The sequence below is a fragment of the Lampris incognitus genome, chromosome 7 (genome assembly GCF_029633865.1).
Source record: "Lampris incognitus isolate fLamInc1 chromosome 7, fLamInc1.hap2, whole genome shotgun sequence".
Taxonomy (NCBI): Eukaryota; Metazoa; Chordata; class Actinopteri; order Lampriformes; family Lampridae; genus Lampris; species Lampris incognitus.
Genome location: NC_079217.1, coordinates 47,225,930 through 47,239,505, shown reverse-complemented (window position 1 = coordinate 47,239,505; position 13,576 = coordinate 47,225,930). Strand labels below are relative to the sequence as shown.

The window sequence follows — 13,576 nt, the reverse complement described above, 5'->3', positions numbered from 1 at the left end:
CAAGTGACTTCTGCCCTATAGTACCTCAGGTCCATAGTTTGGACCCGGCTCTACAGGATGTAAAACAGGAAATGTGAAAGAAGTAATAATGATAATAATAATAATAATAATAATAATTACTATTATTTGGTTGATTGAATAACTAAGGGGGAAATTACTTGTTCACAGGGTCAGTTGCTGTTGGATAACTTTTTTTCCTTAAATATTATAGCGAATTCAGGAGACAACGCAACCACAGGAACTGCCGTGGCCGGGAAGCGAACCCGTATCGCCCGCACGGCAGGAGACATCGCTAACCGCTCGACTAAAGGGTCAGACCCGCCAGCCAGTGGCCAGCGTGTCTTCTTATCCATGCACGTTACAATATATAAAATTACGTATCATTTAAAATCTGAATTTTGTGTTTACTCGGGATCTATTTGTCATATTACATTTTGTATGAAGCTCTGAAACAATTAAGTGTGACAAATATGCAAAAATAGAGGAAATCACCAACGGAGCAAATATTTACATGGCACTGTATATAAAGCACCAAATATGCTTTAGAAAGGCTGTGTTGGTTTTGAATCCATCCATAGCGTTTCAAACCTATGGGCTGCAACCAGTTATATTTGAATAATTTCTCTGACATTTCAATTTGCAGACTGCCAACACTGTGGGCAGTTATTTAAGATTTTTTTTTGATTCTACAAAAATTTTTGAATATATATATATATATATATATATATATATATATATATATATATATATATATATATATATATATATATATATATAGAAAGGGAGGATCAGGTTAAATTAACTGTTTCCTTGACTTCAGACCATGCAACTTACCATCTTCTTTGGTGCGCACATAGATTTGTTCACTGCGAACACCATCTCCAGCCCTGGTGAAGGCTAAAACCTGGATGCTGTAGTTGGTGTACTTCTCCAGGCTGTCAAGCTCCAAAGATGGCTGGGAGGTGGTCAAATTCCTGATCTCGCCCAATTCTGAAAGATGCAAATAGATACAGATTTAAGCCTGGTTAAAAAAAAAAAAAAGTTCCGATTTTTTTTTTATCCGGAAATACATAATCTGGACGTAGTATGATCCCTGTGGCATTTTTAGAGTCTGAGATCCCAATATTTTACGTGAGACAGAGTATGAATACAAATACAATGGAAGTTAATGACTCTCTAGTAGACTTCCATATTTTGTCAAGATAAATATCCAACTGAGATATTAATGCATTGCATATGTTAGTATGTCTGTTAAGAAATGACTGAAACCAAAATTAACATTTTAACAACTATAACACTATTTTTAAACAATTTAAGCTTCAGAGAGACATGGCTGAACTTGAATAGCAAAATTTAAAAAGTGAAAATATTACCTGAAAAACAAAATGGAAAACACATATTGCTCATCTAACAAACATAACAAGGCCTATAAAACGAGAAATGTAAAAAAAGAACTGAATATAACCATTGAAACAATCCCAAACAACGACCGGAACTTGAAAACTACTAGAACGACCATGGGCGGGGCACACCCAGAACTCGCTGGAGGTACTACTTGTCCAATCTGGCCTGAGAACGCCTTGGGATCCCCCAGGAGCTGGAGGGCGTTGCTGAGGACAGGGATGTCTGGAGTGCCCTACTTAGCTTGCTGCCACCGCGACCCAACCCCGGAGAAGCAGCTGATGATGAATGAATGAATCTGTAGGTTCCTGTGCCGGATATCAAGTGTGTAGTGTGTCCCCATCCCAGAAAATTAGCACACACAATGTGCACTTGATGTGCCATGCTAATATTGCTGCAATCCCTTCTTGAATGCCAAGTATCTTTCCCTTAATGCATCATATCAGTGAATTTTCCCATTACTTTCCCTTTAACAATACCCCTTGTTTTATTGGGTAAATATCAACAGAAATATCAACGTTGGCAAATAGAAAGGGATAAAACCAAGTTTTCCTCATTTCTTAAATAATTATCTTTTTTAAAAATCCACGAAAAATCTCAAGAACATGGACAAAACGAACATGAAAATATATGACTGCATGTCTCAATGGATTTAATTCTAATGCATTTTCACACTCCTTTAATGTGATTTCACTGATTTTTTTTCTGGAATGACATCCTTGGTGTCTTTTGACTTTTTTTTGTGACATGCCTTTAACCCAATTTTTGTAGTTTTAATTTGTACAATCGTAGCCATAGCTTAAATTCTTCCCTGGTTTGTCATGTAAATGTAAATTATGGAAAAAAAGTTTCTATTGACATCGTACATTGTGATTTTTGTAAGATGTTTTCATGAAGAATCAGGTGAGTGATCTATTGTATGCTCATTCAACTAAGATATTCCAACTGAGATGACATTTGAATATTTATTTAAGAAGAAATACATGTGTACATGTCTTTACCGACACTGCATCTTTACCGGCGCAGTAATTTTCAATCTGCTTCAGCCACAGTTAACAATGCATTCATCCATCTACTCCTTCTCAACCACTTTTTTTAGAGTTTGCATCTGTAAATACTCCCATTTGGAGGGCCATCTAGTCCTCCATCCCAAATAAAATTGGGATACCTTACACTACGCAGGCGCACGCAAAATGGAGGGGTAGGGCCGAGTAGTGGGGGGAGTATTGAGACAGGGCCTTAAAATCATGTTACTTAGGATGCTACAGAGGACGTAGCGGGGCCGGGCTCTGACAGGAAGGAAAACACAGTCATATAAATGGTGGGTTGTAGTGTGGGTGTATGGCGGTGTATCACTATGGGCGATATTTTCTTATGGATCGCCACAGTTATTAAAATACAATCATTTAGAGGTTCTGATGGTCATCACTCTGTTGAAATTGTTGAATGGCATTGGTTTATGAGAAATATTAGGGAAGTTAAAAAGCCACTAGAGCGTTCTAAAAATGTCATAAATCATACCACATAATTTGAGTATTTTGAGCATTGAACACCTCAATGTCACCACAGCCTCCCCTGGCGGATAAAGAACTGAAAACAGTCGCAGTATTCCTATGTTTGACATTTTTCTGTATTTTCACAATACTCAAGTGAGATGCTTTATAACTGGTCTTGATGGATCTAAATTTAAATCAATCCACATCAATCTTGATGCGTGTATGTGTGTGTATTGCTGTTGTACCTCCATCAGGCAGGTTAGCCCAGTAGATGACTCGGTAGCCCTGCAGGTTTCCGTTGAGAGCCTCCCTGGGCAAGGTCATCCAGGACAAGGAGATTACTTCTGGGGATTTTGCCACAGCGAGGACATTTTCAGGCGGGCGAGATGGCACTGGACATAGGAGAATGGTAGAATTTCGGGATGTTAACATAATGATGATGGGGGTAGCCACCCCCCCGCCCACCCCTCTTTTCTCAGGATATGGATGATAGAGACCCAGTCATAAAACAACTGATCCCCAAAGCATTCTTACCAGACTTCCAAAAATAAATTATTTCTGTACTAAAATGTAAGCATAAGAAAACATTTTATTCTACATCCTGCTTTAAATTCATGCAAGTTCCCATCACATATACAAAAGGACGGAAATGTTCCAAGAGTTGTTCTATGTTGTCTCCACAGAAGAGTAAGTTTGTATCATTGGTGAACAGAATGGTTTTCAGGGTTTCTGATACTTTACATAAATTGTTTATGTACAATATTAACAACAATGGTCCTAACACTGAGCCCTGGGGCACGCCACACCTAACCTTCAGTAATTGTGATTTGAAGTTTTGTATTTGTATTATTTGTAAAGCGCTTTGAGTGGCTGTTGCAGCTAGAACAGCACTATATAAAATGCAACTTGATTGATTGATTGAAATGTTTTTTTTTAAATAACATAAAATTATGAATCTATAAATGATGCAAAATCCCCAATAATGATGAGTCTACATGACCCAGAGGCAGCGTTACTGCAGGGGCTAGAAATTAAATACGTTTGTTCCTCTGTCAATTTTATAGGCTCTAATCATGATTAAGTGAAGAAATGTAGTCTATTTTTCAAATTTATCTCAGAAGTTGTCAGGCATGGTATTGGGGCAAAGAAAACCAAACACATTTTTGCTCATACTAACTAGCTCACTCAGCACCAGTTGCATGCCCTGTTTGTCCTCGAAGAGGGATACTAATTTTCTGATTTTCACAAAAAGGTGAATCAGAGTACGTCTGTCGCCATTTTACAATGCTGTGATTGCAGCTATTCCCCAACCCTCTTTGACTCCCCGTTCACATCAGTGTTCCTCCCTATCAAGGATGTGCACACCCTCATCCTAGCTCTATACCCTTTGAAGATGGGTGTAGATCTACACCCATCAACAGAGGTCAAAGAGGCCATCTATGTGAAAAGGGGACGACCATTCCTGAATCGAGGGGGGGGGGGCGACTAAGAGTACATCTGTTGCAATTTTACAATGCTGTGATTGCAACTATTCCCCAATCATTTGTGAATAGTACACATGGCCTTGAAACTTTAGTTAGTGGTCATGAAACCAATCGTTGGTTTTGATCATTATGCCACTGTATTGTTTATAAGGGTGGGGATACCTGCAGTCAGTTGAGATTGATAAAGTCACTTGGATGAGTGATGAAACGTTTCTCCCACTAAATGTTGTGTCCATATGAACTGATTCATCTTTCTGTGATTTCCTTACATGGATTATTGAGCATGCATAGACAATCCCCTGGTTTTCTTCCTGAGGTTTCTTGCATTGTTTTCCTGGCAAGGATTTTTTTCTGTGGAGTATTCCCTGATCTGAGTTGAGAGTCTACGGATACTGGATGGTGTTATTCATTGTTGAATACTGCATCTACCTGTTTTTTTATTGTGTGAATGTAAAGCGTTCTGGGTGTAGATGGGTGTATATCTACAGAGGGTGTAGATATAGGATGTGCACATCGCTGGTTTGAACGCTGGTTTGAACAGGGAGTCAAAGGGGCCATCTATGTAAGAGGGAACAACCATTCCTGAACCGAGGAGGGGGGGCTTAAGAGTACATCTGTCACCATCTTACAATGCTGTGATTTCAACTATTCCCCAACCCTCTGTGAATAGTACACATGGCCTTTGTAACTCTAATTAATGGTCACGCCCATATTTGCATATGAAACTGATCATTGATTTTGGCCGTTATGCCACTGTATTGTTTATACGGGTGGGGATACCTGCAGTCAGTTGAGACTGAAGAGGTCACTTAGATGAGTGATGAAATGTTTCTCTCTCAATAAATGTTGTGTCCAGATGAACTGATTCAACTTTCTGTGACTTTGTGTGGAGTTTGCATGTTCTCCTCGTATCTATGTGTGGGTTTCTGCTGGGTGCTCTAGTTTCGTCCCATCATCAAAGACACGTGTCTTAGGGTTAATACTCCTGTCCATGCCCCTGACTGAGGCACGGCAAAAAGAACTATAAAAACTATACAAAATAACATGTCTGTGAATGTTATCATTCATCCAAGTCACGGTTATCCAAAGGAGTTGAATCAAGTGCAACTGGACTTGGTATATATCACGGATATATACCAAGTCCAGTTGCACTTGATTCAACTCCTTTGGATATAAAAAAATAACTGGAGTCGGTCCCCGGACGCTGCACGGTGGCCGCCCACTGCTCCTGCCTTCATGGCTAGGATGGGGTAAACACAGAGGATGAATTTCCCTATATGGATTAATAAAGTATATTTTAATCTTAATCTTAAATTTCTATAGAAATATACACATATGAGTTGAATATTGGTATGTTTGACCAATTTTCCTCTAATTTGGTAAGTGGACCTCTAAGAAAAGTATTTGAGTGACTGGGCTTTAAAGAGCAACTTACATGTCTCTCAACTAAGGTGCTAAAGATCTCTCAAGTTGCAACTGTGAATCAACACCTACAGAGATAATATCTGGTATTCAGAGATCATAATGGTTAGTTTAGCTTTAGTTTTTTTTTTTTTTAGCAAAGCCATATCTCTGCTCTTGGAAGACCTTCCTGTGAGCATGTTCACCGCAAACGTCCACCTTGGTGCTTTATTTGTGCAAGATGAGTGGCAGCAGTAAGGCCAAAGAGAGCAGGCAGGCTGTACTGACATTACCAATAGAAACGTTTCCACTGCTTTTTGAGACCAAGTATGCTCAGCCAATACCAAGCAAAATCCTGCCCACTGAAACCATTTAGACAAGGGGGGGGGGGCAAGACAGTTTCAGCACGAAGTACAGTCTGTGTTTTTCAAAGATTTATTTTTCTATATTTTTGTAACCATTTGTTAAATGAATGTATTAAAACAACCTACCAATAAAGGATTTACAGATTTTAGTTTTCCTGAAACTTCATGATAGGACAGTCGTCTATCTGATGTAGTTCAACAAATGTCCAGAGGGTGGCATCATTTTCAGAGGAATGCCTGCACAGAGTTCTGAATAGCTAATCTTACAGCACAGACTTTCACACACAAGCACAAAGAAAAAAACACAATGATAGGACAACATACACTCAAAAACTACAGCATATATGCACACAAACAAGCATTTATCCATATGCTCATGCTCACACACGTGCACTGAAACAAACATGCAGATACATGCGCGCGCGCACACACACACACAATCACACACGTAATTCATTGATTACATGCTCTGACTCTGAACACGAGGCCCCTCCAGATAGTTTAGTATGAGTACTGTTACTGCTTTTCCTGTAAAGTTCAAAGTCTACTATACCCCCCCCAGGATATTATTTACAGTCAGACCTGAGTCAAATAAAGTAATTATTAAGAGTTTAACTTGCCTTGTGTATCTGTTATCAGTGAAACAGAAAATATGCAGTTCTTATGTTCAAATATTTTCCTGTAATACTTTAGATTTTCCATTAATCCATGTACCGTCATCTGTGGCCAGCCCAACCCACCCGGCCGGCTCTGACCTCAACTCAAGCAAACCAGCGAAGGTTATTGTCAGGTTTGTATGAAGTGTTTTCAGCACCCCAGAAAACTCTCTGTCTACCAACATCTCCAACTCACCGTCTTCTAGGGTCTTGGAGACCACCTGCTGTGAGGAAGGCCCGGTGCCTGCCCTGTTGGCTGCCTGCACCACCACACTGTACTGGGTGAACTTCTTCAGGTCGTCCAGCAGGATGCTCTCCGTGGTGTCTCCAGTGGTGTCCATACTGATGATGGTGAACTGGTGGCTGCCGCCGGGGCTGTATTCCCTGTAGCCTACCTGGTAGCCACGGATCACCCCGTTTTGCAGGTGCTTCTGGGGAGGCTGAGGGGTCAAGATGAGGGGAGAAATTTTCATAAGAGCAAAACTCAATAAACTATAGCTTCTTCATCAGCCTTAAAAACCATGAACATGATTCTTTTTTTCCCCTTCTCTTCCCAATTGTACTTGGCCAGTTACCCCACTCTTCTGAGCCGTCCCAGTCTCTGCTCCACCCCCTCTGCCGGGACGCAAACCGGGGTCTCCCTCACCACGGGCGAGTATGTTAACCAGTCAACTAAAGGGTCTGATCTGTTAGCCAACTGGCTAGAGAGTCTGACCTGTTAGCCAACCGGCTAGCAAGTCTAGTCATATATGGTCATTACACAGAGGAAACTACATATGAATTTAGATTTTTTTTTGGGAGTGGGCTATTGCAGAAAAATAAAAAATGAAAAGCAGAAAGTCAGAACTTCTAGTAAAAAAAGCAACTTCTCTTCATAATTAAATAGCTTATGCTATGGTAACCAAACCCACAAGGCACAACCCCCCCCCCAAAAAAACAAAATAACAATGAAAGACTGGCATCATCAACAAAACTTCTAACGACAGATTTTAGGTTATTGATATCATTTCTGTATTTTCCTGTATTTTGAAAACATTTTTAATATTTATTATATATTACCTAGGTGTTGGCAATCTGAGCAGTCTTGATGACTAACTGTCTTTTCCTCCTGGCCAGTGTTATGAATGTAACCAGGTAAATGTCAGTGTTTGCAGTTTTCATGCAAGCTGGTCTCTTGTACTGACAGAGCTGAGTCCTATGGCTTTAGGCTGCGAGTCCCATATGATATCAGGAGGCAGTTATATGGGCAATTTTTGTCTTTACTCGGCATGCATCAATGGCTGGGTGGAAACAATAAAAGCTCCAGACGTCTGTCATAGAGCCAAATGTACATGCCAGATTTTGGCTATTGAGTTAAATATTAAAGAAACTGTATCTGAGGTGATAACCCACCACTGAGGATGCACAAGCCAGTGCATTCTTAGTGCCGGCCCCAAGCCCTGATAAATGGGGAGGGTTGCATCAGGAAGGGCATCCGGCATAAAATCTTTGCCAAATCAAATATGTGGGTCATAAATAAGATTTCCATTCCAGATCGGTCGAGGCCCAGGTTACCAATGACTGCCACCGGTACTGTTGGCCAGCAGGGTGCCAGTGGAAACTATGCTACTGTTGGGTGAAGGAGAGGGGGAAGGCATGTCCAGAGACAGCAAGAGAAGAGGAATGGTAGGAGTGTAGAGGTGAGAGTCGGAACTTTGAATGTTGGCACTATGACTGGTAAAGGGAGAGAGCTGGCTGATATGATGTAAAGAAGAAAGGTAGGTATACGGTGTGTGCAAGAGACCAGGTAGAAGGGGAGTAAGGCCAGGAGCATCGGAGGTGGGTTGAAACTCTTCTACCATGATTTGAATGGGAGGAGAAATGGGGTAGAGGTAATTGTGAAGGAAGATTATGTCAAGAGTGTGCTGGAGGTGAAGAGAGTGTTGGACAGAGTGATGAGTATGAAGCTGGAAATCGAAGGTGTATCGATGAATATTATCAGCGCATATGCCCTGCAACTTGGGTGTGAGATGGAAGAGAAAGAACAATTCTGGAGTGAGTTGAATGAAGTGGTGGAGAGTGTACTCAAGGAGGAGAGAGTGGTGATTGGAGTGGACTTCAATGGACATGTTGGTTAAGGGAACAGAGGTGATGAGGAGGTGATGGGTAGGTATAGTGTCAAGGAGAGAAATGTGGATTTTGCGAAAAGGATGGAAATGGCTGTGGTGAATACATATTTCAAGAAGAGGGAGGAACACAGGGTGACGTACAAGAGTGGAGGAAAGTGCACACAAGTGGACTATATCTTATGGAGAAGGCGCGATCTGAAAGGGATTGGAGACTGCAAGGTGGTGACAGGGGAAAATGTAGCTAGGCAGCATCAGATGGTGGTCTGTAGGATGACTTTGGAGACCAAGAAGAGGAAGCGAGTGAAGTCAGAGCCAAAGATCAAATGGTGGAAGTTGAAGAAGGAAGACGGTTGTGTGGAGTTCAGGCAGGAGGTAAGACAGGCACTGGGTGGTAGTGAAGAGTTGCCGGATGGCTTGGCAACCACTGCAGAAATAGCGAGGGAGACAGCTAGGAAGGTACTTGGTGTGTCATCAGGACAGAGGAAGGAAGACAAGGAGACTTGGTGGTGGAATGAGGAAGTACAGCAAAGTATACAGAGGAAGAAGTTGGCAAAGAAGAAGTGGGATAGTCAGAGAGATGAAGAACGTAGACAGGAGTACAAAGAGATGCAGCGTAAAATGAAGAGAGAGGTGGCAAAGGAAAAGGTGTATGGTGAGTTGTATGAGAGGCTTGACACTAAGGAAGGAGAAAAGGACTTGAAGATAGAAGGACCGAGCTGGGAAGGACGTGCAGCAGGCTAGGGTGATCAAGGATAGAGATGGAAATGTGCTGACAAGCGAGGAGAGTGTGCTGAGAAGGTGGAAGGAGTACTTGAGGGGCTGCTGATTGAAGAAAATGAGAGAGAGGGAAGGTTGGATGATGGGGGGGGGACAGTGAATCAGGAAATGTGGCGAATTAGCAAAGGAGGAAGTGAGGGCAGCTATGAAGAGGATGAAGAGTGATGACATACCTTTGGAGGCATGGAGATTTTTAGGAGAGATGGCAACACAATGTTGGAAAGTGAGAGGACGCCTGAGGAGTGGAGAAGAAGAATACTGGTACCGATTTTCAAGAATAAGGGCGATGTGCAGAACTGTAGCAACTAGAGAGGTATAAAGTTGATCAGCCACAGCATGAAGATATGGGAAAAGAAGCTTGGTTAAGAGGAGAGGTGACGATTAGTTAGCAGTAGTATAGTTTCATGCCATGAAAGAGCACTACAGATGTGATGTTTGTTTTGAGAAGGTTTGAGAAGTATAGAGAAGGCCAGAAGGAGTTACATTGTGTCTTTGTGGATTTAGAGAAAGCATATGACAGGGTGCCGAGAGAGGAGGTGTGGTATTGGATGAGGAAGTTGGGAGTTGCAGAGAAATATGTAGGAGTGGTGCAGGATATGTATGAGGGAAGTGTGATAACGGTGAGGTGTGCAGTTGGAATGACAGATGGGTTCAAGGTGGAGGTAGGATTACATCAAGGATCGGCTCTGAGCCCTTTCTTGTTTGCAATGGTGATGGACAGGTTGATAGACAAGATCAGGCAGGAGTCTCCGTGGAGTATGATGTTTGCGGATGACATTGTGATCTGTAGTGAGAGTAGAGTGCAGTTTGAGGAGAGCCTGGAGAGGTGAATGTATGCACTAGTGAGAAGAGGAACGAAAGTCAGTAGGAGCAAGACGGAATACCTATGCATGAATGAGAGTGAGGACAGTGGAATGGCGAGAATGCAAGGAGTAGAGGTGAAGAAGGTGGATGAGTTTAAATACTTGGGGTCAACTGTCCAAAGTAATGGGGAGTGCAGAAAAGAGGTGAAGAAGAGAGTGCAGGCAGGGTGGAGTGGGTGAAGAAGAGTGTCAGGAGTGATTTGTGAAAGAAAGGTACCAGCAAGTGTTAAAGGGAAGGTTTACAAGATGGTTGTGAGACCAGCTATGTTATATGGTTTGGAGACAGTGGCACTAACGAAAAGGCAGGAGGAGGAGCTGGGAGTGGCAGAGTTGAAGATGCTGAGATTTTCACTGGGAATGACAAAGAAGGACAAGATTAGGAATGAGTATATTAGAGGGACAGCTCAGGTTGGACAGTTTGGAGACAAAGCAAGAGAGGCAAGATTGAGCTGGCTTGGACATATGTTTAGGAGAGATGCGGGGTATATTTGGAGAAGGATGCTGAATAAGGAGCTGCCAGGGAAGAGGAAAAGAGGAAGGCCAAAGAGGAGGTTTATGGATGTGGTGAGGAAGACATGCAGGTGGTTGGTGTGACAGAGAAAGCTGCACAGGACAGGAAGAAATGGAAATGGATGATCCCCTGTGGTGACCCCTAACAGGAGCAGCTGAAAGTAGTAGTAGTTGTAGTAGTATCTGAAGTGATAAAGTTGTAAAATCAAGCAAAAACTAACTTATAAATGAACAATCTTCATTATTATTTCACAAGATCTATTATATTGTAGCGAATTCAGAGGGTAGGTGGGAACTGCCGTAGCCAGGATGCAAACGTGGGTATCCTGCACCACGGGTGACTTTGTTAACCAGTTGACTAAAGGGTTCGACCTGTTAGCTAGCGGGCTAGCGAGTCTACACATCCGTGCTCGTAACACTACCCCCCTCCTTCGCGAAGCACATCCCCATGCTTCAGCACATCAGCTCCCTCACGCCTCTGGGTGCACGTGCTTCTGATGGTGGCATGGTCTCACCATCCCACTTCTGACACCAATATAGCGAATTCAGGGGCAGCCGAGAACCGCTGCAGCCGAGAACCGCCGCAGCCGGGAACCACCGCAGCCGGGAACCACCGCAGCCGGGAACCACCGCAGCCAGGAACCAACGAAAGCCGGGACGTGAACCCGGGTCTCACGCACCACAGGCGACTGTGCTTACCAGTCAACTATAGGGTCCGACCCGTTAGCCCATGGGTCAGTGAGTCTACACATCCGTGCTCATTACAGTACTTTAAGGGCCTTTGTTATTCACTTAAAAAAAACTCGATTTTAGGACATTTAAAAATGGTATGACACAAATATTCACATCATAGAAACAGAAAATATGCGACTATTAATGAGGGAGGACTGAGGGAGGAAAGATGCTGGGTATATTGGGAGAAGAAGGATGCTGAATGTGGAGCTGCCAGGGAAGAGGAAAAGAGGAAGGCCAAAGAGGAGGTTTATGGATGTGGTGAATGGCTGCTGGGATAGGCTCCAACATCCCCGTGACCTTAACTGGGATAAGTGGTTTAATGGATTGATGGATGAGGGAGGACATGCAGGTGGCTGGTGTGACAGAGGAAGAGGCAGAGGACAGGAAGAGATGGAATCAGATGATCTGCTGTGGCGACTGAAAGTAGTAGTAGTAATGAGGAAGGACAGCACTCCAGAAAAGACACAAGAGAATAATCTTGTCAAAAATACGTATTACTCTTTTTTTTATAGGCTACTGTAGATCCACTACAGCTAAGGACCCTGCACCCAGACCAAGACCAACAATGCAGGTCTCAAATCTCTGAAGGATGGCATCTCCTATAGCACAGTGTCCCTGTCACTGCACTGGGACTTTTTTTTTAGGGTGATATTGGGCTATACAAATAAAATTGACATGACTTGACTTGACCAGAGGGAGACTGCCCCCTACTGGCCCACCACCAACACCACTTTCAGCAGCAACTCAGTTTTCCTGGGAGGTCTTGAATACAAGTATTAACCTGCTCAGCTTCTGTCATGAAGAAGAACCAGGGTACATGTTTATATGGTTGCTGGCAATCTCTGAACCATTTTCACTCTTTGTTCAGAGCCTGTCACTCCACTGAAACAGCACTTACAAAAGTGATGAATGGACCTTTTTCTTGCTATTGATTCCAGTTCCACTTTGTGCTACTGCTACTTGATCTTAGAGCAGCCTTTGACACCACTGATCATGGTTTACTTCTAGATCACCTTGAGAATTACCTAAGTGTTTCAGGTCTGGCTCTGTTTTGTCTGAAGTCTGACCTGATAGAACAGTGTGTCTTCCATTTTAATGTTACATCTAAACTCTCTGCGGTGAAATATGGTTGCCCAAGTACTCAATTCTTGGCCCTCTGCTCTTCTCTCTTTACATCTTAATTCTTGGCCAAACTATATGCAGGTACGGAAAAAAAAGTCCACTGCTACATTGATGCTAAATAGTCATATGTATCTGTAAAGTCAGACAATTACTACCATATCTGAAATTTAGAGGCATGCTTGCCTGCAGTGAACAACTGGATGCCCTTATTTTTAACTACATAATTCTGAAAAAGATCGAGATGCTGGTCGACCCTGCTAGCCAAAGTCACCTACATGATCAAGTAACAGTATCTCTTGACAACTGGGTGATCTCCCAAAGTTACACAGCCAAAACTCTTAGTGTTATTTTTGATCAATCCCTCTTTTGAATTTGATGTTAGAGATATAACCAAGACTGTCTTTTTTCCACCTACAAAATATTCCTAAAATTTGGTCTATTCTGTCCATGGCTGATGCTGAGACTCTAATTCATGATTTCGTTTCATTCAGATTAGATTATTACAATGTCCTTTTTTCCGGCCTCACTAGAAACCCTCAGTTTTTTCAAAATACCACTGCTAGACTATTCATTCCTATTCATGCTAGATCTGACTTTGAAGTGCTACTATTTAACCTATAAATTACTGTTTATGTAGACTCTTTCAAATCTAAACTGA

At 42.3% G+C, this 13,576-nt stretch overlaps 1 protein-coding gene across 5 annotated transcripts in view; it reads right to left on the bottom strand.

Annotated features, from left to right (window-relative positions):
• Positions 1-13,576, bottom strand: part of dscamb (Down syndrome cell adhesion molecule b) — a 270,710-nt gene that overhangs the window by 25,189 nt on the left and 231,945 nt on the right. For all 5 annotated transcript variants that reach the window (XM_056283107.1, XM_056283106.1, XM_056283111.1 and 2 more), the window contains 3 exons: positions 7,000-7,243; positions 3,143-3,289; positions 835-990 (listed from right to left, as the gene is read on the bottom strand). In XM_056283107.1, coding sequence (XP_056139082.1) covers positions 835-990; positions 3,143-3,289; positions 7,000-7,243 — 547 coding nt within the window. The remainder of the gene's footprint in view (positions 1-834; positions 991-3,142; positions 3,290-6,999; positions 7,244-13,576) is intronic.